Genomic DNA, 21,985 nt, shown 5'->3' with positions numbered 1-21,985 from the left:
GTGGTCTTTTGGATCTCGTTGGAAATAAAGAACAAGACTTGTCAGGCAGCAGAGCAATGCGTGCCCACCCTTTACTGGGAAAGTGGTAACTCTAACTCAGCCAAAAACGAGCTAAAAGACCACCCAAGCATGTAAATTGATTGAAACAGGTCAGGAAGGGTGGGCAAGGATGCAGATTGGGGCTCTGGCGGATGGGACAGAAGTGTACGGTATGACCCCAATACTCAGTATGGTGGCGGTCCTGAGAGTCTCCCACTGAGGTCCGAGCAGGACTCTGCACCTGAGAACCTGAGAGCACAAGCCCAGTCCAGCAAGGCTCCAGAATTAGAAGGATACATGGTGAGCAGACAACACAGGAGAAAAGAGAGACCAGGGTGTGGAAGATGGAGGAAAAGGGGGCTTACAGAATAAATACACTTAAAAGACTGGGGAATCCTTCGCTTCATGACTGAATGGAAAAATACTTGGGCGAGTATAAAAAGGGGCAGCCTTTTCAGCCTTTTCGTACAAGGTGGAATCGTGTCTGAGGCTGGATCGCAACCAGTGGTAGGAGAATGAGGGAGGAGAGGGGAGAAAGAGACCAGCTGTAGAAAAGGCAGCCATGGACGGTGCCAAGCCCAGCTGTGAAAGGGAGGGAGGGCTGGGCATGGGACTAGCAACCCCATCCTGTAAAAACCCAGAGCTACAGAAATGTCAACAGAAGCTCCAAAGACCTCATTCCTGGGAGAGGAAGGATACACCAAGAAGATGGGCTACATCCGTGGACAACTTGAAAGACAGTGGAATCTGTCAGCAGCCTATGCCCAGGAAGGGTAATGAGTTTAAAAAGAAGTAGTAAAGGCTGTCGGGCACAAAAGCTTCCTCCCAGCATCACATGACTCATTTCATTGACTGGTTGATAATGGCTATTTGCTCTTTCCTTATGGCTTTATGTATTCTTCTTCCTTTTATTTACAGTATTTTTATAACTATAATCTCCTTTAACCTTTAAGACTTGTACACTGCCTCCTTTGTTTGTGCATTCATCCTGTTGCTGAATCAGAAATAAACAAAGAACAAGATTTGAAAATATATTTCTTACACACATCTTCTACACCCAGTCCAAAGTCTCTACATGGGTTGACCAGAACTGATAATGCAAAACTCCTGATACAGTCTAAGCTGTTTTATGAAGCTGCAACATAGTTCCTGACTCTCGAGTAGTAAGACATGTCACGTGCTTTCTTTATCACCCTGTCAAGCTATACAACCATTTTCAGGCAGCTAGGGACTTTGACCGCAAGATCCCTCTGAACGTCAATCCACTGCTGTGTGGACTTTGGTGAGTGAGACTCCAGAGGCCAAGGGGAACGATATGGCTTTGTGAACAGATTAAATTAGCTAAATTAAGACAGGCATAGCAGGGAAGATAATGTGCAGCAGATGCAGTATGTGGGAGTACAATGTCATCTCGTGTGGCCCAGAACAACAATGTGCTCCCTGATTGCCCATAACAGGAAACACGTTATTAAACTAGAAAGACTGCGGAAAATATATACCAGGACTTTGGCTGGTCTTGGGGGCCTGAGTTACAAGAAGTTGAGCACTTTATTCCCTGGAATGTAGGAGATATACAAACTCACAAGGGGCTTTTTTGCATGGAGGGGCTGCTAATAACAAGAGGGCATAAGCTTAAGGTCAGAGGTGAGAGATTTAAAAGGAACATCAGGAGCAGCTTCAGCACATTTATAATGAGCTGTCAGACATAATGATCGAGGCAGGCACATCAGCAACGTTTAAAAGCCATTTAGGTAAGTACCTGCATAGGAGAGGTTTAGAGGATTATGGGCCGAGTACAGGCAGATAGGAGTTCTTTCTGTGCAACACGGACAGTTTGGACAAGTTGGGTGAATGGCCTGTATGAATGACTTGGTGATCACATCTGCTGTAAATCTGCAGCTTGTTTAACTTTGGCTCAGAGTTAATGAGTTGGAGGCTGAACTTCAAACTGGCCAGTGGTGCAGTGGCATCCGCACCGGACTTGGAGGGCAAGAGGTCCTGAGTTCAAATCCAGCCGGCTCCTCGCACACTTTTCATCCGTGCTGGGTTGAGCACCGAGCTGGCAACTCAATCTCATAAAAACAGACAAAATGCTAAAGAAACGGCAAAGCTGTCGCCTGATGCACCACAAGGCACAGAAAGGAACAACATGGCTGAACTTCAAGCACCGCAGAGCACCAGTGGCGGTTGCTCATAGGCATTCCTCCAGAAGACGGTTACATCCCTGGATCATTGTAGAAGGTTAAGCGGGGCATTCAACACAAGTATCAGTGGGGCCAGGGGGAGAGGTTGAATCTCTGCTCGGGTGAGGCCCCATTGGTTACACCACAGAACACCATGCACAGGTCTCATCGCCCTCCCGAAGGAAGAAGTACAGTACTTGCGACAGATAAGGAGCCACAGAGATTCCGGGCAGGACTCCCGCAGTGGGGCTACGTTCTCTGAGGTTCGGTTGACACTGGGAATGTATTGCAAGGAGTTCTGAAGAACAGAAGGTGATGTGACTGAAACTCCGAATTGGATGTGGAGTGACTTGTGGGATATCTAGAACCAGGGAGTGAGATGTGAAGAAATGTCTTCCCCCGAGGGTGATGAATCTCTGCAATTCTCTGCCCTGAGGCTATGGAGTCTCTGTCTCAAAAGAGTTAGGGAATGTGCAGTTGGTGCAGGGAATGGGCATTGAAGAAAATATTCAGCCGTGATCTTTCTGAATGGCCACTTCCACTGCTCAGCGGAAACAATTCAGGGGCACGTGCTCACCCCAGGTCAGCAGCTTGTAGGCAACTCAAGGATGGCCTCCCAGAAATCCAGAGAACAGCTCCACCCCAGCCCTCCCTCTCAATGGACCTTGCTATGCCTGAGTGGCCTGCCTCTCCTCACCCATCCCCCACACCCATGCTGGTACGAGCTGCGCAGGCACAGCTGAGGGTGAAGGACAGAACTACAGTCGTCCTGTCTCAGCCGGGGCTCAGCCTTCCTGGGCAGGAATCGGTGCCATGTCTCACCACAGATGAGGTAGTGCAGCCCACAAAGGAACCCAGGTCGATGGCTCTCTTCAGCATCCTCCAGAGATTGGGGGGTGAGCTCCTCAGTGAGATCTCCAACTTAATCCCTCCAGTGAAGTCCACCATTGCCTCTGCGATTTGTCCCATTTGCAGATCTCCATAGGAACCATACAGCCTGTGAGGCACAAAGACAACAGAGTTGTAATCACCAGAGTCCAATGGTGCCGGCTGGTGAAGCCACTGAATGGAGTTCCGCCCCCACCATTTCCCCCAGGCCTTCTGGTTTCCTCGCACATTCCAAAGATCCAGGTTAATTGGTGTGTGGCTGAGGGAGAGAATCGAGAAGCAGTTAATAAGAGTGTGGGGGAATAAAATTGGTGGAAATGGTATAATGCCCTGGCTAAGATTTTTACTGCTATGCTGTAGGTATTTAATTTCAGCAGTCTGTTCTGCTTTCAGCCTGTTTGGGTTTGTGCTAAAGATAAGGAGCTATGTTGTTCAGCTTAGGAATGTTGTGTCAGCCAATCAGGATGGTGGAATTGGGAGAAGGTTTTGGGTGGAGGTTTTTGTGAGGGACACTGATGTGGGTCAGGGTCTTTTTGGTGGGAGCTGGGAGAAGACGGGAGGGAAGGTGACCGAGGATGTCATCCCGGTTGTACAAGGAGCTTTGTGCAGATGAACGACTTCGAGGAGGAAGGAGCAATACTCCCGTGGGGGAGCCCGTTTGTTTGAGCCGGATTTTGAGCGACATCTGGAAGACGGAAGCATGGTACAGCCTGTTATTTCTTGCCGACGGGCGATTGCATGGGGACAGCGTTCACACGGATCAGGGTTCGGGTGGGCGAAACATCCCGACTTCCCGGTTTCGGTGGGACCCAAGTCACACCGACTGTAGACGTACGGAGTTTGATGAAGGTGGTTTTCTCACCGCTGAGTCCAGTGGCTGTTAGTGTGGGGCGAACAAGCCTCACCTCCAGAGACACCCAGTAAGAAGGGGCTTCAATGGGGAATGGTTAAAGGAGATTAGCTGCCTGGATTGGGCTGTCAGGAACCACGGCAGAAGTTGTTAAGGCAGGCACATGAAAATACTGGGAACGAAGGGATAGGGATTAAGATTAATTCGGCAACATGTTCATCACAAATATGACAGGCTGAAGGGCCTACTCCTGTGTTGTACTGTTCTAGTGTAAATGCGTGGGTGATGGGTGGTGTGGACAGTGGAGCAAAGGGCCTGTGTCCATCTGCATCTCTCCAAGACTCCAGGGCTTAAACAAACGGCTACTGAAGACGCTGAGAAAACAGCCAGGAACCTAACGCTCCCCAACAACCTTATTCCAGAGATTATCTTTGGATGTGGGCAAGGGAATCACTGGCCAGTGAGTGAAACTGGGGGCAGATCCCAGTCACTCCTCAAGGAAGTTCTCCACATTTTAGGAACTGGAGCTTGTACTCAGATGTGTGAGGAGGGCTTGTGGGGTCTGAGATGGTAGATGGTTGGGAATGAGTGAGGGGTATTGGGTGGGCAGGAGGGAGGGTGATGTGGACATGGGTGGGAAGGTGGGAATAGGGGTGTGGGGAGTATGTGTAAGGGGGGGAGCAGGTGGGAAGGACTGGTTGGGGCAGATGTGATTGGGATCATAATACCTGCCACACATGTTGTGGTGATAACAAGCACTGCCAGGGTGGAGAGTGGAAATTGGACAGGGAATGGCCAGGAATGACTGCCTATGGGAATGCCCATTGACGGTTCGAGGGGTTAAGAAGGAGGTGGGTTTACAAAGGATGGGGCAGGTAGAGGGGTTGGCATGAAGCTGTGCCCAGGGAAGGCAAATTGAGTGATCCAACAGCTAAGAGGTGGATTGTAGAATTAGTTCTCCTCCTGTCCAGTGTCCCCCTCACCCACCTAATGGCCCAATTAACCCCACCCCCACCAGTAACCCCTCCCATAGCCATTGACACCCCCCCTCCTATCAAGCAACTCCTCCCCCACCGCCACACGACTCCTCCCACACAGAAGCTTCTACCCCACCACCCCTTGACACTTTCCTTACTTGGCATAGGCCTTTTCGAGGAGGGCACACCAGAACTCGTTCTTGTCACACGAACTGACGAAGATCAACTGGTTGTTCTCATCGGCGGGGAGACGGTCGTCAACGACAACTTCCACCCAGTCACCAAAATACCAGAACTGTCAGTACAGCAGAGGTCACACACAAGGGGAGCAGAAGCTGAAAGAACACCACCCTCCTGCCCCCCCTCCAGCATCCCTCCCTCTGGGGAAATCCCTGATGATCCAGATCCCCACACCGGCACCATTAACTCCTCCTGCCCACCCTGGTGTGAACACTGTCAGGCAGAATGCACTACCACACCTCAGCCTCCACCTGTCAGCCTGACCCTCAGGCATGGGACGTGCCCCTGCGCCTCCTCCACAGGCCTAGGGCAGGTTCCCACTCCAGGCTCCAGTCAGGTGGTTGTTCGTGAGCGGAGGGAGACACAGGCGCTGGGACCTGGAGCTGCTGCGGAGATGTTGAATACTTCTACAACCCTGCTTGCCCATCTCCTAACACAGCTTCCGTCTGACCCCAGCATCTTGTGTGGGGCTGTTAATAACTGGTTGGCCTCACGATCATAATCCCCCCGTTTCCTTTAGTCGCCCGAGACAAGCATTGGCACAGCAGAGATGGAATATCCAGTCCACTGAGTGTGTGCTGGACCCAGCCAACAGCCACTGAGTGTGTGCTGGACCCTGACAACAGCCACTGAGTGTGTGCTGGACCCAGCCAACAGCCACTGAGTGTGTGCTGGACCCTGACAACAGTCACTGAGTGTGTGCTGGACCCTGACAACAGCCACCGAGTGTGTGCTGGACCCTGACAACAGTCACCGAGTGTGTGCTGGACCCTGACATCAGTCACCGAGTGTGTGCTGGACCCTGACATCAGTCACCGAGTGTGTGCTGGACCCAGCCAACAGCCACTGAGTGTGTGCTGGACCCTGACAACAGCCACTGAGTGTGTGCTGGACCCTGACAACAGCCACTGAGTGTGTGCTGGACCCAGCCAACAGCCACTGAGTGTGTGCTGGACCCTGACAACAGTCACTGAGTGTGTGCTGGACCCTGACAACAGCCACCGAGTGTGTGCTGGACCCTGACAACAGTCACTGAGTGTGTGCTGGACCCTGACATCAGTCACCGAGTGTGTGCTGGACCCTGACATCAGTCACCGAGTGTGTGCTGGACCCTGACGACAGTCACTGAGTGTGCGCTGGACCCTGACGACAGTCACTGAGTGTGTGCTGGACCCGGCCAACAGCCACCGAGTGTGTGCTGGACCCTGACAACAGTCACTGAGTGTGTGCTGGACCCTGACAACAGTCACTGAGTGTGTGCTGGACCCTGACGACAGTCACTGAGTGTGTGCTAGACCCTGAAAACAGCCACCGAGTGTGTGCTGGACCCTGACAACAGTCACTGAGTGTGTGCTGGACCCTGACAACAGTCACTGAGTGTGTGCTGGACCCTGACAACAGTCACCGAGTGTGTGCTGGACCCTGACATCAGTCACTGAGTGTGTGCTGGACCCTGACAACAGCCACTGAGTGTGCGCTGGACCCTGACAACAGTCACTGAGTGTGCGCTGGACCCTGACGACAGTCACTGAGTGTGCGCTGGACCCTGACGACAGTCACTGAGTGTGCGCTGGACCCTGACGACAGTCACTGAGTGTGTGCTGGACCCTGACGACAGTCACTGAGTGTGTGCTGGACCCTGACATCAGTCACCGAGTGTGCGCTGGACCCTGACAACAGTCACCGAGTGTGCGCTGGACCCTGACGACAGTCACTGAGTGTGTGCTGGACCCTGACGACAGTCACTGAGTGTGTGCTGGACCCTGACAACAGCCACTGAGTGTGTGCTGGACCCGGCCAACAGCCACTGAGTGTGTGCTGGACCCGGCCAACAGTCACCGAGTGTGTGCTGGACCCTGACAACAGTCACTGAGTGTGTGCTGGACCCGGCCAACAGCCACTGAGTGTGTGCTGGACCCAGCCAACAGCCACTGAGTGTGTGCTGGACCCTGACATCAGTCACCGAGTGTGTGCTGGACCCTGACATCAGTCACTGAGTGTGTGCTGGACCCTGACATCAGTCACTGAGTGTGTGCTGGACCCTGACGACAGTCACTGAGTGTGTGCTGGACCCTGACGACAGTCACTGAGTGTGTGCTGGACCCTGACGACAGTCACCGAGTGTGTGCTGGACCCTGACGACAGCCACTGAGTGTGTGCTGGACCCGGCCGACAGTCATTGAGTGTGTGCTGGACCCGGCCAACAGTCACTGAGTGTGTGCTGGACCCTGACAACAGCCACTGAGTGTGTGCTGGACCCGGCCGACAGTCATTGAGTGTGTGCTGGACCCGGCCAACAGCCACTGAGTGTGTGCTGGACCCTGACAACAGTCACTGAGTGTGTGCTGGACCCGGCCAACAGTCACTGAGTGTGTGCTGGACCCTGACATCAGTCACTGAGTGTGTGCTGGACCCTGACGACAGTCACCGAGTGTGTGCTGGACCCTGACGACAGCCACTGAGTGTGTGCTGGACCCGGCCGACAGTCACTGAGTGTGTGCTGGACCCTGACAACAGCCACTGAGTGTGTGCTGGACCCGGCCAACAGTCACTGAGTGTGTGCTGGACCCTGACATCAGTCACTGAGTGTGTGCTGGACCCTGACGACAGTCACCGAGTGTGTGCTGGACCCTGACGACAGCCACTGAGTGTGTGCTGGACCCGGCCGACAGTCACTGAGTGTGTGCTGGACCCTGACAACAGCCACTGAGTGTGTGCTGGACCCGGCCGACAGTCACTGAGTGTGTGCTGGACCCTGACAACAGTCACTGAGTGTGTGCTGGACCCTGACATCAGTCACTGAGTGTGTGCTGGACCCTGACATCAGTCACTGAGTGTGTGCTGGACCCTGACAAGTCACTGAGTGTGTGCTGGACCCGGCCAACAGTCACTGAGTGTGTGCTAGACCCTGAAAACAGCCACTGAGTGTGTGCTGGACCCTGACAACAGTCACTGAGTGTGTGCTGGACCCGGCCAACAGCCACCGAGTGTGTGCTAGACCCTGACAACAGCCACTGAGTGTGTGCTGGACTATGACAACAGTCACTGAGTGTGTGCTGGACCCTGACAACAGCCACTGAGTGTGTGCTGGACCCTGACAACAGTCACCGAGTGTGTGCTAGACCCTGACAACAGCCACTGAGTGTGTGCTGGACCCTGACAACAGCCACCGAGTGTGTGCTGGACCCTGACATCAGTCACTGAGTGTGTGCTGGACCCGGCCAACAGCCACTGAGTGTGTGCTGGACCCTGACAACAGCCACTGAGTGTGTGCTGGACCCGGCCAACAGCCACTGAGTGTGTGCTGGACCCTGACAACAGCCACTGAGTGTGTGCTGGACCCTGACAACAGTCACTGAGTGTGTGCTGGACCCTGACGACAGTCACTGAGTGTGCGCTGGACCCTGACGACAGCCACTGAGTGTGTGCTGGACCCTGACAACAGCCACCGAGTGTGTGCTGGACCCTGACATCAGTCACTGAGTGTGTGCTGGACCCGGCCAACAGCCACTGAGTGTGTGCTGGACCCTGACAACAGCCACTGAGTGTGTGCTGGACCCGGCCAACAGCCACTGAGTGTGTGCTGGACCCTGACAACAGCCACTGAGTGTGTGCTGGACCCTGACAACAGCCACCGAGTGTGTGCTGGACCCTGACATCAGTCACTGAGTGTGTGCTGGACCCGGCCAACAGCCACTGAGTGTGTGCTGGACCCTGACAACAGCCACTGAGTGTGTGCTGGACCCAGCCAACAGCCACTGAGTGTGTGCTGGACCCTGACAACAGTCACCGAGTGTGTGCTGGACCCGGCCAACAGTCACCGAGTGTGTGCTGGACCCGGCCAACAGTCACTGAGTGTGTGCTGGACCCTGACGACAGTCACTGAGTGTGTGCTGGACCCTGACGACAGTCACTGAGTGTGTGCTGGACCCTGACGACAGCCACTGAGTGTGTGCTGGACCCGGCCAACAGTCACCGAGTGTGTGCTGGACCCTGACAACAGTCACTGAGTGTGTGCTGGACCCTGACAACAGCCACTGAGTGTGTGCTGGACCCGGCCAACAGTCACTGAGTGTGTGCTGGACCCGGCCAACAGTCACTGAGTGTGTGCTGGACCCTGACAACAGTCACTGAGTGTGTGCTGGACCCGGCCAACAGCCACTGAGTGTGTGCTGGACCCTGACAACAGTCACTGAGTGTGCGCTGGACCCTGACGACAGTCACTGAGTGTGTGCTGGACCCTGACGACAGTCACTGAGTGTGTGCTGGACCCTGACAACAGCCACTGAGTGTGTGCTGGACCCGGCCAACAGTCACCGAGTGTGTGCTGGACCCTGACAACAGCCACTGAGTGTGTGCTGGACCCTGACGACAGTCACTGAGTGTGTGCTGGACCCTGACGACAGTCACTGAGTGTGTGCTGGACCCGGCCAACAGCCACTGAGTGTGTGCTGGACCCGGCCAACAGTCACTGAGTGTGTGCTGGACCCGGCCAACAGCCACTGAGTGTGTGCTGGACCCTGACAACAGCCACTGAGTGTGTGCTGGACCCGGCCAACAGTCACTGAGTGTGTGCTGGACCCTGACAACAGTCACTGAGTGTGTGCTGGACCCGGCCAACAGCCACTGAGTGTGTGCTGGACCCTGACAACAGCCACTGAGTGTGTGCTGGACCCGGCCAACAGTCACTGAGTGTGTGCTGGACCCTGACAACAGTCACTGAGTGTGTGCTGGACCCTGACAACAGTCACTGAGTGTGTGCTGGACCCTGACAACAGGCACTGAGTGTGTGCTGGACCCGGCCAGCAGCCACTGAGTGTGTGCTGGACCCTGACAACAGTCACTGAGTGTGTGCTGGACCCGGCCAACAGTCACTGAGTGTGTGCTGGACCCTGACAACAGTCACTGAGTGTGTGCTGGACCCTGACAACAGTCACTGAGTGTGTGCTGGACCCTGACAACAGTCACCGAGTGTGTGCTGGACCCTGACAACAGCCACTGAGTGTGTGCTGGACCCGGCCAAAAGTCACTGAGTGTGTGCTGGACCCGACCAACAGCCACTGAGTGTGTGCTGGACCCTGACAACAGTCACTGAGTGTGTGCTGGACCCTGACGACAGTCACTGAGTGTGTGCTGGACCCTGACGACAGCCACCGAGTGTGTGCTGGACCCTGACATCAGTCACTGAGTGTGTGCTGGACCCGACCAACAGCCACTGAGTGTGTGCTGGACCCGACCAACAGCCACTGAGTGTGTGCTGGACCCTGACAACAGCCACTGAGTGTGTGCTGGACCCGGCCAACAGTCACTGAGTGTGTGCTGGACCCTGACAACAGTCACTGAGTGTGTGCTGGACCCTGACAACAGTCACTGAGTGTGTGCTGGACCCTGACAACAGGCACTGAGTGTGTGCTGGACCCGGCCAACAGTCACTGAGTGTGTGCTGGACCCTGACAACAGTCACTGAGTGTGTGCTGGACCCTGACAACAGCCACTGAGTGTGTGCTGGACCCTGACAACAGTCACTGAGTGTGTGCTGGACCCTGACAACAGTCACCGAGTGTGTGCTGGACCCTGACAACAGCCACCGAGTGTGTGCTGGACCCGGCCAAAAGTCACTGAGTGTGTGCTGGACCCGACCAACAGCCACTGAGTGTGTGCTGGACCCTGACAACAGTCACTGAGTGTGTGCTGGACCCTGACGACAGTCACTGAGTGTGTGCTGGACCCTGACAACAGCCACCGAGTGTGTGCTGGACCCTGACATCAGTCACTGAGTGTGTGCTGGACCCGACCAACAGCCACTGAGTGTGTGCTGGACCCGACCAACAGCCACTGAGTGTGTGCTGGACCCTGACAACAGCCACCGAGTGTGTGCTGGACCCTGACATCAGTCACCGAGTGTGTGCTGGACCCTGACAACAGCCACTGAGTGTGTGCTGGACCCGGCCAACAGTCACTGAGTGTGTGCTGGACCCTGACAACAGTCACTGAGTGTGTGCTGGACCCTGACAACAGTCACTGAGTGTGTGCTGGACCCTGACAACAGTCACTGAGTGTGTGCTGGACCCGGCCAACAGCCACTGAGTGTGTGCTGGACCCTGACAACAGCCACTGAGTGTGTGCTGGACCCGGCCAACAGTCACTGAGTGTGTGCTGGACCCTGACAACAGTCACTGAGTGTGTGCTGGACCCTGACAACAGTCACTGAGTGTGTGCTGGACCCTGACAACAGGCACTGAGTGTGTGCTGGACCCGGCCAGCAGCCACTGATTGTGTGCTGGACCCTGACAACAGTCACTGAGTGTGTGCTGGACCCGGCCAACAGTCACTGAGTGTGTGCTGGACCCTGACAACAGTCACTGAGTGTGTGCTGGACCCTGACAACAGCCACTGAGTGTGTGCTGGACCCTGACAACAGTCACTGAGTGTGTGCTGGACCCTGACAACAGTCACCGAGTGTGTGCTGGACCCTGACAACAGCCACTGAGTGTGTGCTGGACCCGACCAACAGCCACTGAGTGTGTGCTGGACCCTGACGACAGTCACTGAGTGTGTGCTGGACCCTGACGACAGTCACTGAGTGTGTGCTGGACCCTGACGTCAGTCACTGAGTGTGTGCTGGATCCGGCCAACTGTCACTGAGTGTGTGCTGGACCCTGACAACAGTTACCGAGTGTGTGCTAGACCCTGACAACAGCCACTGAGTGTGTGCTGGACCCGGCCAACAGTCACTGAGTGTGTGCTGGACCCGGCCAACAGTCACTGAGTGTGTGCTGGACCCTGACAACAGTCACTGAGTGTGTGCTGGACCCGGCCAACAGTCACCGAGTGTGTGCTGGACCCGACCAACAGCCACTGAGTGTGTGCTGGACCCTGACAACAGCCACCGAGTGTGTGCTGGACCCTGACATCAGTCACCGAGTGTGTGCTGGACCCTGACAACAGCCACTGAGTGTGTGCTGGACCCGGCCAACAGTCACTGAGTGTGTGCTGGACCCTGACAACAGTCACTGAGTGTGTGCTGGACCCTGACAACAGTCACTGAGTGTGTGCTGGACCCTGACAACAGTCACTGAGTGTGTGCTGGACCCGGCCAACAGCCACTGAGTGTGTGCTGGACCCTGACAACAGCCACTGAGTGTGTGCTGGACCCGGCCAACAGTCACTGAGTGTGTGCTGGACCCTGACATCAGTCACTGAGTGTGTGCTGGACCCTGACAACAGTCACTGAGTGTGTGCTGGACCCTGACAACAGTCACTGAGTGTGTGCTGGACCCTGACAACAGTCACTGAGTGTGTGCTGGACCCTGACAACAGGCACTGAGTGTGTGCTGGACCCGGCCAGCAGCCACTGAGTGTGTGCTGGACCCTGACAACAGTCACTGAGTGTGTGCTGGACCCGGCCAACAGTCACTGAGTGTGTGCTGGACCCTGACAACAGTCACTGAGTGTGTGCTGGACCCTGACAACAGTCACCGAGTGTGTGCTGGACCCTGACAACAGCCACTGAGTGTGTGCTGGACCCGGCCAAAAGTCACTGAGTGTGTGCTGGACCCGACCAACAGCCACTGAGTGTGTGCTGGACCCTGACAACAGTCACTGAGTGTGTGCTGGACCCTGACGACAGTCACTGAGTGTGTGCTGGACCCTGACGACAGTCACTGAGTGTGTGCTGGACCCTGACGACAGCCACCGAGTGTGTGCTGGACCCTGACATCAGTCACTGAGTGTGTGCTGGACCCGACCAACAGCCACTGAGTGTGTGCTGGACCCGACCAACAGCCACTGAGTGTGTGCTGGACCCTGACAACAGCCACTGAGTGTGTGCTGGACCCGGCCAACAGTCACTGAGTGTGTGCTGGACCCTGACAACAGTCACTGAGTGTGTGCTGGACCCTGACAACAGTCACTGAGTGTGTGCTGGACCCTGACAACAGGCACTGAGTGTGTGCTGGACCCGGCCAACAGTCACTGAGTGTGTGCTGGACCCTGACAACAGTCACTGAGTGTGTGCTGGACCCTGACAACAGCCACTGAGTGTGTGCTGGACCCTGACAACAGTCACTGAGTGTGTGCTGGACCCTGACAACAGTCACCGAGTGTGTGCTGGACCCTGACAACAGCCACTGAGTGTGTGCTGGACCCGGCCAAAAGTCACTGAGTGTGTGCTGGACCCGACCAACAGCCACTGAGTGTGTGCTGGACCCTGACAACAGTCACTGAGTGTGTGCTGGACCCTGACGACAGTCACTGAGTGTGTGCTGGACCCTGACAACAGCCACCGAGTGTGTGCTGGACCCTGACATCAGTCACTGAGTGTGTGCTGGACCCGACCAACAGCCACTGAGTGTGTGCTGGACCCGACCAACAGCCACTGAGTGTGTGCTGGACCCTGACAACAGCCACCGAGTGTGTGCTGGACCCTGACATCAGTCACCGAGTGTGTGCTGGACCCTGACAACAGCCACTGAGTGTGTGCTGGACCCGGCCAACAGTCACTGAGTGTGTGCTGGACCCTGACAACAGTCACTGAGTGTGTGCTGGACCCTGACAACAGTCACTGAGTGTGTGCTGGACCCTGACAACAGTCACTGAGTGTGTGCTGGACCCGGCCAACAGCCACTGAGTGTGTGCTGGACCCTGACAACAGCCACTGAGTGTGTGCTGGACCCGGCCAACAGTCACTGAGTGTGTGCTGGACCCTGACAACAGTCACTGAGTGTGTGCTGGACCCTGACAACAGTCACTGAGTGTGTGCTGGACCCTGACAACAGGCACTGAGTGTGTGCTGGACCCGGCCAGCAGCCACTGATTGTGTGCTGGACCCTGACAACAGTCACTGAGTGTGTGCTGGACCCGGCCAACAGTCACTGAGTGTGTGCTGGACCCTGACAACAGTCACTGAGTGTGTGCTGGACCCTGACAACAGTCACTGAGTGTGTGCTGGACCCTGACAACAGTCACCGAGTGTGTGCTGGACCCTGACAACAGCCACTGAGTGTGTGCTGGACCCGACCAACAGCCACTGAGTGTGTGCTGGACCCTGACGACAGTCACTGAGTGTGTGCTGGACCCTGACGACAGTCACTGAGTGTGTGCTGGACCCTGACGTCAGTCACTGAGTGTGTGCTGGATCCGGCCAACTGTCACTGAGTGTGTGCTGGACCCTGACAACAGTTACCGAGTGTGTGCTAGACCCTGACAACAGCCACTGAGTGTGTGCTGGACCCGGCCAACAGTCACTGAGTGTGTGCTGGACCCGGCCAACAGTCACTGAGTGTGTGCTGGACCCTGACAACAGTCACTGAGTGTGTGCTGGACCCGGCCAACAGTCACCGAGTGTGTGCTGGACCCGACCAACAGCCACTGAGTGTGTGCTGGACCCTGACAACAGCCACCGAGTGTGTGCTGGACCCTGACATCAGTCACCGAGTGTGTGCTGGACCCTGACAACAGTCACTGAGTGTGTGCTGGACCCGGCCAACAGTCACTGAGTGTGTGCTGGACCCTGACAACAGTCACTGAGTGTGTGCTGGACCCTGACAACAGTCACTGAGTGTGTGCTGGACCCTGACAACAGGCACTGAGTGTGTGCTGGACCCGGCCAGCAGCCACTGAGTGTGTGCTGGACCCTGACAACAGTCACTGAGTGTGTGCTGGACCCGGCCAACAGTCACTGAGTGTGTGCTGGACCCTGACAACAGTCACTGAGTGTGTGCTGGACCCTGACAACAGCCACTGAGTGTGTGCTGGACCCTGACAACAGTCACTGAGTGTGTGCTGGACCCTGACAACAGTCACCGAGTGTGTGCTGGACCCTGACAACAGTCACCGAGTGTGTGCTGGACCCGACCAACAGCCACTGAGTGTGTGCTGGACCCGACCAACAGCCACTGAGTGTGTGCTGGACCCTGACGACAGTCACTGAGTGTGTGCTGGACCCTGACGACAGTCACTGAGTGTGTGCTGGACCCTGACGTCAGTCACTGAGTGTGTGCTGGACCCGGCCAACTGTCACTGAGTGTGTGCTGGACCCTGACAACAGTTACCGAGTGTGTGCTAGACCCTGACAACAGCCACTGAGTGTGTGCTGGACCCGGCCAACAGTCACTGAGTGTGTGCTGGACCCGGCCAACAGTCACTGAGTGTGTGCTGGACCCTGACAACAGTCACTGAGTGTGTGCTGGACCCGGCCAACAGTCACCGAGTGTGTGCTAGACCCTGACAACAGTCACTGAGTGTGCGCTGGACCCTGACGACAGTCACTGAGTGTGCGCTGGACCCTGACGACAGTCACTGAGTGTGTGCTGGACCCTGACAACAGTCACTGAGTGTGTGCTGGACCCGGCCAACAGCCACTGAGTGTGTGCTGGACCCTGACAACAGTCACTGAGTGTGGGCTGGACCCTGACAACAGTCACTGAGTGTGTGCTGGACCCTGACAACAGTCACCGAGTGTGTGCTGGACCCTGACAACAGTCACTGAGTGTGTGCTGGACCCTGACATCAGTCACTGAGTGTGTGCTGGACCCTGACAACAGCCACTGAGTGTGTGCTGGACCCTGACAACAGCCACTGAGTGTGTGCTGGACCCTGACGACAGTCACTGAGTGTGCGCTGGACGCTGACAACAGTCACTGAGTGTGTGCGGGACCCTGACATCAGTCACTGAGTGTGTGCTGGACACAGCCAACAGTCACTGAGTGTGTGCTGGACCCTGACATCAGTCACTGAGTGTGTGCTGGACCCGGCCAACAGTCACTGAGTGTGTGCTGGACCCTGACAACAGCCACTGAGTGTGTGCTGGACCCTGACAACAGTCACTGAGTGATACATGGAGGGATCTCGGCTGCCCCAGTGCACAAATCACACAACTCTGCAGGCCGGTCCGACCAGTGGTGTGGAGGGTATGGGCATTTTGTTCTTTACTGAACAAGGAAGTACTGTTACAGCTATACAAGTGTAAAGAGAGTTTGTCTCTTCATTTTAGAAGAGACACCGTAACACTGGAGACAGTCCAAACAGGATTCACCAGTCTAATACCTGGGATGAAAGGGAAGTATCACATTAATCCTATATCCTCTGGCTTTAGACCACACCCCTACTTTGTGAAACAGACTTTCACAATCTCCCGTATCTGTAGCTTTTGTGATTTCACAATTTCACAAACTTCTAAAGGTTGTGCTTCAGCCTCCTACAGTCACAGCCTATCCAGTAGCCTCTCCTGTAACTGAAACCTTCCAGACATCCTTGTGAATCTTTTTGGCACATTTTCCAACTTCATGGCATCCTTCCTATAGCTGGCTGACCAGACCGGACTGGGACACAATATTCCAAAGGCAGTCTCGTTATCGTCTTGCACAGCTGTAGTCCCTCTCCTCCCCAAACATGTCTGATGCACCATCAATAACTCACTCTGAGACGTAAGAAGCGAGATATCGGCTTTTATTGACTGGAAGAATGAACAACACTACATCCTGGAGAATGAGGCCGGGCTCAGACCTCAATCGCCTTTATACAGGGGTCTGTGGGAGGAGCCACAGGAGCAGTCCAGACAGGTATATGTAGTTCACCACAATGTCTCCGAATGTCTAAAGGTATATAGGCATTTCTGTTCCATAACCACTGTCCCTATAGCAACCAGTCTAAATTCTTCACCTTTGGCTGTGTTTGAAAACCCGCTGTATGCCAACTCCATTGCTGAGGCGCCAGCTCATTGAATCCACCTGGTGATTGTATTCCACACAAATCTGTGTTTGGAACTGTGGATTTAGGCTATTCATTGTCATAAAGTGTAAAGAATCAAATTCAGTCCTCTGTTCTTTTCAAATCAAATTTGAAAGAGTCCAACCGTACAGAGTAAGTAATCAAACTGCACTGCAATGTGACTTGCCAAGGTAAACATTCACCTCCAACTATCACGAAAGGAGGAGGCTGTTCTGCTGCTCAACTTGATCAAACAAAACAAGGAAACAGGAGCAGGAGTAGGCCACTCGGCCCTTCAAATCTGTCAAAACATTCAATATGATGGTAGCTGATCAATGCTGGTCTTCTGTGCCAGTTCCTTGTTCCTTCAGAGGCAGAGAATTCCAGAGATTCACCACCCCAGCGAGAAGTTGCTACACTCCCCAGGTTTAAATGACTGGTCGTCTATCTTGAATCTCTGTCCCTCTGTTCAGGATTCTTCCAGTCGTGCAAACCTCTCAACATTTATCCTTAAGATCTTTTAAAACTCAAGAAGGTCCTCCCCATTCTTCTGAGCTCCAAGCAATGCAGATCCTGATGGGACCTATCAGATCTCCACTATTGCTCCCTCTGCTCACTAATCAAACAGCTACCATCCCCTAGAGGGTGGGTGCACCCCGAAGTGGCACTCATCCCAGCAAGTGGAAGGGGGGATGAGGGGAGTGAGATTACAAGAAACAGGAAAGAGGTAGAACACTCAGCCTCTACAGCCTACATCACCATGGTAACCCATGTCTCCTCATCCAACCTCCCACAATCCTCAGTTTTCTAGGGTTGGATCCTAACACTCACAATCTTTGGGACAGTAGCTTCTTCCTCACAATCCTAACTGAACACCCCCTTCTTCTGAAACAAAGCCCCTGGTCCCAGATGCTCTTGTAAGGGGAAAACCTCATGTGGATGAACCCACAAGACACTGCAGGGGCTATGATCTGAAGTGGGTTAGAAGATCGGAGAGACCCCATACAATGCTGGGAACCTGGAGGGTGGGTAAGTTAAAGATACCAAGTGGATGTCAGGAACATGAAGAACTTCTGGTTGAAGGAGAGGTTCCAAGAGAGGGCAAGGAGGGACCTGGACCACTCCATATTTTGTATGGAGATATGGCTGACAAAACACATAACCTGGCTGGGACTCATCTTAAACTGCTCAAAAACCTATGTCAGTATATATCCTAACCCCATGTCCCTAATCCTACAAACCTAACCTCATGACCCTAACCCCATAAACCTAATCCCATAAACCTAACCTCATGACCCTAACACCAAAACTATAACCCTGTATCCGTAACCAATAACCTACACCCCCACAACCCTAACCTCATATCCCCAACCCCATTTCCCTAAACCACAATCTTAAACTGATATCCCTCACCGCTTTTCATCTCCTAAACTCCAACAAGTGTGGATCCAGTCTGTCTGACCTTACCCTGCAGGACAGACCTCCTCAGCTCCAAACTGGTGTCTTGTCAGTGAAGGAAACCCTCTGCTGTTGAGGGTGAGTCATATCAACCACACCACACCCCTGGGATTAGTTAGGGTCATGAGGTTAAGTTTGTAGGATTAGGGACATGGGTAATGTAGGGAGTGTCTAAATCACAAACCCTGAGAGATGGACTTTAGACTGGCCAGTTTCATTAAACACTGTGTTGGCCAAACAGAGACAAGTCACTGATGTCAACTGGAGGAACCAATCAGCAACTGGTTTGCAGGTGCACCATGTAAAGTTCAGCACTTACCCGGAAGCGGAAGATGCCACAGTATTCCCTCTGGAAGTTCTGGTCTGGGGGAACAATGTGGTCGAAGAGCTCCTGTTGCATAGTGAGCGAGGCCAGGGCGGCCAAGAACCAGCAGTCTCCTGGGGGACAGTACAAAGGGAGACAGCATCAGAGGGTGCACATACAGGGTATATCATCCCCACACATGCAGCAGGAGGGCATCTGTCCCAGAGTACAAACAGACAGGGTGTGACACAGGTTATATTGTCTCCACACACAGCAGAGCTCAAAGAACACAGGGCAAGACCCGTTCGCACAATACATGAATTTGTATTATGGAACTGGGCATGCCTTGGGTGGTAATGTGGGAAAGTTGGGTGGTAACGTGAGGGAGTTGGGTGGTAATGTGAGGGAGTGTTATGTGCTACAATGCATGGGGAGCAGGATTGGGAGCCCTGGCTACAACGTACAGAGACTATGGGTTATAATCATGAAACAGGAAGTCTTGGTCACAATGGGCAAGGGAACATGCAGGGAGGTCTCAGTTATAATGTCCATTTAGTCTGCATTATACGGTATTGGAGTTCTTGCTATGATGTGTGGGTTGTGGTGTAAACGAGGGCTGTGTTATAACCCAGAGAAAGTCCATGTCCCAGTTACTGAACCACGACTGAAACTTACCCACACTTCCTTGGCACACATCAAAACGACTGGCCCCTCCCACAAAAAACTGGGGTTTCCAATGGATTTCCTGGAAAGAAAGGAGAGATTTCATTAGGAGTTAAGGGTACAAGATAAGGAAATATAGCACAGTGCCATTGTGTGGGGATCTCAGTTTTCACAAGCCAGGCGTTGCTAAGAACCTGTTATTTATTGGCCATCCCGAAGAATTCTTGAGCAGGGTGTCTGGCAAGAATGTAAGAAGATTTATGAGAGACATTGCCAGGACTTGAGGCACTTAGTTACAGGAAGAGGTTGGGACTTTATTCCTTGGTGCATAGGAGACTGAGGGGTGACCTTATAGGTGGGTATAAAATCATGAGGGGCATAGAGTAGGGATCAAATACTAGAGGACATATTTTTAAAATGAGGGAGGAAAGACTTAAAAGGGACCAGGGGCAATGTCCTCATACAGAGGGTGGTGGGTAGATGGAATGAGCTGCTAGGGGAAGTGGTTGAGGCAAGTACATTTGGACAGGTGCCTGGATAGGGAAGGTTCAGGGGAAATGGGGCTAGCTCAGATTGACATTTTAGTCAACATGGACAAGCAGACCAAAGGCCTGTTTCCACGTTGTGAGACTCAGTGTCTCTACAGCTCATCGGAACATGTTAGAGGCACCCAGGGATTAACCAAGCTGGGGGTCTGGGATCACACAGAGGCTAAACTGGGCTGAGTACAGACAGCAACAGAATTTGCTGATGGAATTTTAAGACGATTTTGTAGCTTTTCCGATATTTATCAGAAGTGCTGTTTATGCAGGGCCCTTACTATTATGAAGGATCCCACCCATCCATCCAGCATCCTCTTTGACTTTCTACCATCAGGCAGGAAAGTCTGATGCATAAGGACTAGAATGGTCTGGATGAGAATCAGTTTCTTCCCCAGGACATTAAGCTTCTGAACCTCTGGCAGCATCATTTTCAAAGTGTCACTAGTTAATCTGTTCCATACTTTAATATTAATGCCCTTTAGTTTGTTATTTATGTGTGATTTATCTGTAGATTTTATCCTTACCTAAGTTGTGGTGTCTATACTGCTGTGCCTTACACCCTGGTTCGAAGAAACGCTGTCTTGTTTCTATATACATTATATGGTTATATACGTTACATACATGTATATAGTTAAATGACAATAGACTTGACTTTTTACTAACCCAGATAACAAATGTAATTTCTAGTCCCGTAGTATCTATGACCCTATCACCATCACTGTGCCCTTTCTGTAGCATTGATTCATTCCTGTGCAGGAGGCTGTTTGGCCCATCAGTTCTGTGCTGGGCCTAGTAAAGTAATCCACATATACTTCAAGCACTAGATGTACACACCCTGCTTCCTGCACCTGTGCAGGCTTCTGCAGTTGAATGTCTAAGCAACAGTAGCAGGCTTGCTCCAGGCCCAGTAGCCAGGTTTTGACACTATTCCACTGTGAAAGGCAGAATAATCAGCCCAGCAATGCCTGCTCCAGGTTCCACTGAGCACCAGTTCAGGAGAGAGCAAACCACAGGACCCAGGGGATCTCTGGACAAAAGAATTAATTCACCTTCCACTTGCCAATGCAGAGTAGGCCACAGACCAAGTGCTGGCAGAGAGATCAGTAGAGATGGATGTGGTGGCCAAAGGGCTGGCTTCTGTGCCTGTGGCACCCAATGAGATATGATAGGACAAAGAACTGGCCCTTTGGCCCATCCCATCTATGCCGACCATGATGCCAATCTAATTAAGCCCATCTGCCTGCACATGGTGTAGATCCCTTCATTCCCTGCCAGTCCATGTGGCTGTTTAAATGCTCTTGTACCTGCTTCCACCACTACCCCAGGCACCTACCACCCTCTCTATAAAAAAAAGGTTGCCTCATAAATCTCCTCCACTCATCCAGTTGAACCCCAACTTCTCAAAAGTAAGTAGCAGTTTTATGTTCATGGTGATAAATTTGGTAAATTTTTAGTCAACCAATTAAGACACTCTAAAGCTGAACAAATTACAAAAATTCACATGGCTAATGGGAATCTTGAATCATTCTGAAATTAATAACACATTCAAGAATTATTATTCTTGACTCTACATCTCTGAATCTTTAAATGATGGGATTTCTGTTGAGCATTTCTTGAATAGTTTAAATATTCCTTCGCTTTCTTCTGATCTTAAAGCAAAACTCAATGACCCATTATCACCAGAAGAAATATCTCCAGCCATTTCTGCACTGCAGTCAGGTAAATCTCTTGGTCCTAATGGGTTTTCCGCAGAATTTTATAAATCATTTTCCTCATTGCTTTCGCCTCAATTATTTTTAGTTTTATCTGATTTGTTTAAACATGGTAAATTGCCACCATCATTTAACGAGGCATGTATCATTCTCTTAGCAGAAAAAGGTAAAGATCCAACAGAGTGTTCTTCGTATAGGCCGATTTCTTTGTTAAATGTTGATGGTAAAATTTTGGCTAAAGTTTTGGCTCATAGACTGGAGAACATTTACACCTTCTATTATTTCTGAAGATCAAACTGGTTTTATTAAAAATCGCCTCCCTTTTTAAATATACAGCACCTATTTAATATCTTATATTCACTTCCAACTGGGAATCCTGAATGTGTCATTTCTCATGACACAGAGAAAGCACTTGATTAT

General features: G+C 52.8%; 1 protein-coding gene across 1 annotated transcript in view; it reads right to left on the bottom strand.

Moving 5' to 3' along the window:
• The window catches only part of LOC140733175 (calpain-8-like), a 79,420-nt gene that overhangs the window by 43,663 nt on the left and 13,772 nt on the right, over nt 1-21,985 (bottom strand). The window contains exons 2-5 of the mRNA XM_073056127.1: nt 19,324-19,393; nt 18,664-18,782; nt 5,096-5,232; nt 3,045-3,219 (exon numbers count right to left, since the gene is read on the bottom strand). Of these exons, the coding sequence (XP_072912228.1) occupies nt 3,045-3,219; nt 5,096-5,232; nt 18,664-18,782; nt 19,324-19,393 (501 nt within the window). The remainder of the gene's footprint in view (nt 1-3,044; nt 3,220-5,095; nt 5,233-18,663; nt 18,783-19,323; nt 19,394-21,985) is intronic.

Source organism: Hemitrygon akajei, chromosome 9, assembly GCF_048418815.1.
Source record: "Hemitrygon akajei chromosome 9, sHemAka1.3, whole genome shotgun sequence".
In the NCBI taxonomy this organism is placed as follows: Eukaryota; Metazoa; Chordata; class Chondrichthyes; order Myliobatiformes; family Dasyatidae; genus Hemitrygon; species Hemitrygon akajei.
Note: the sequence above shows the minus strand (reverse complement) of the source record. Positions and strands in the feature narration are given on the sequence as shown.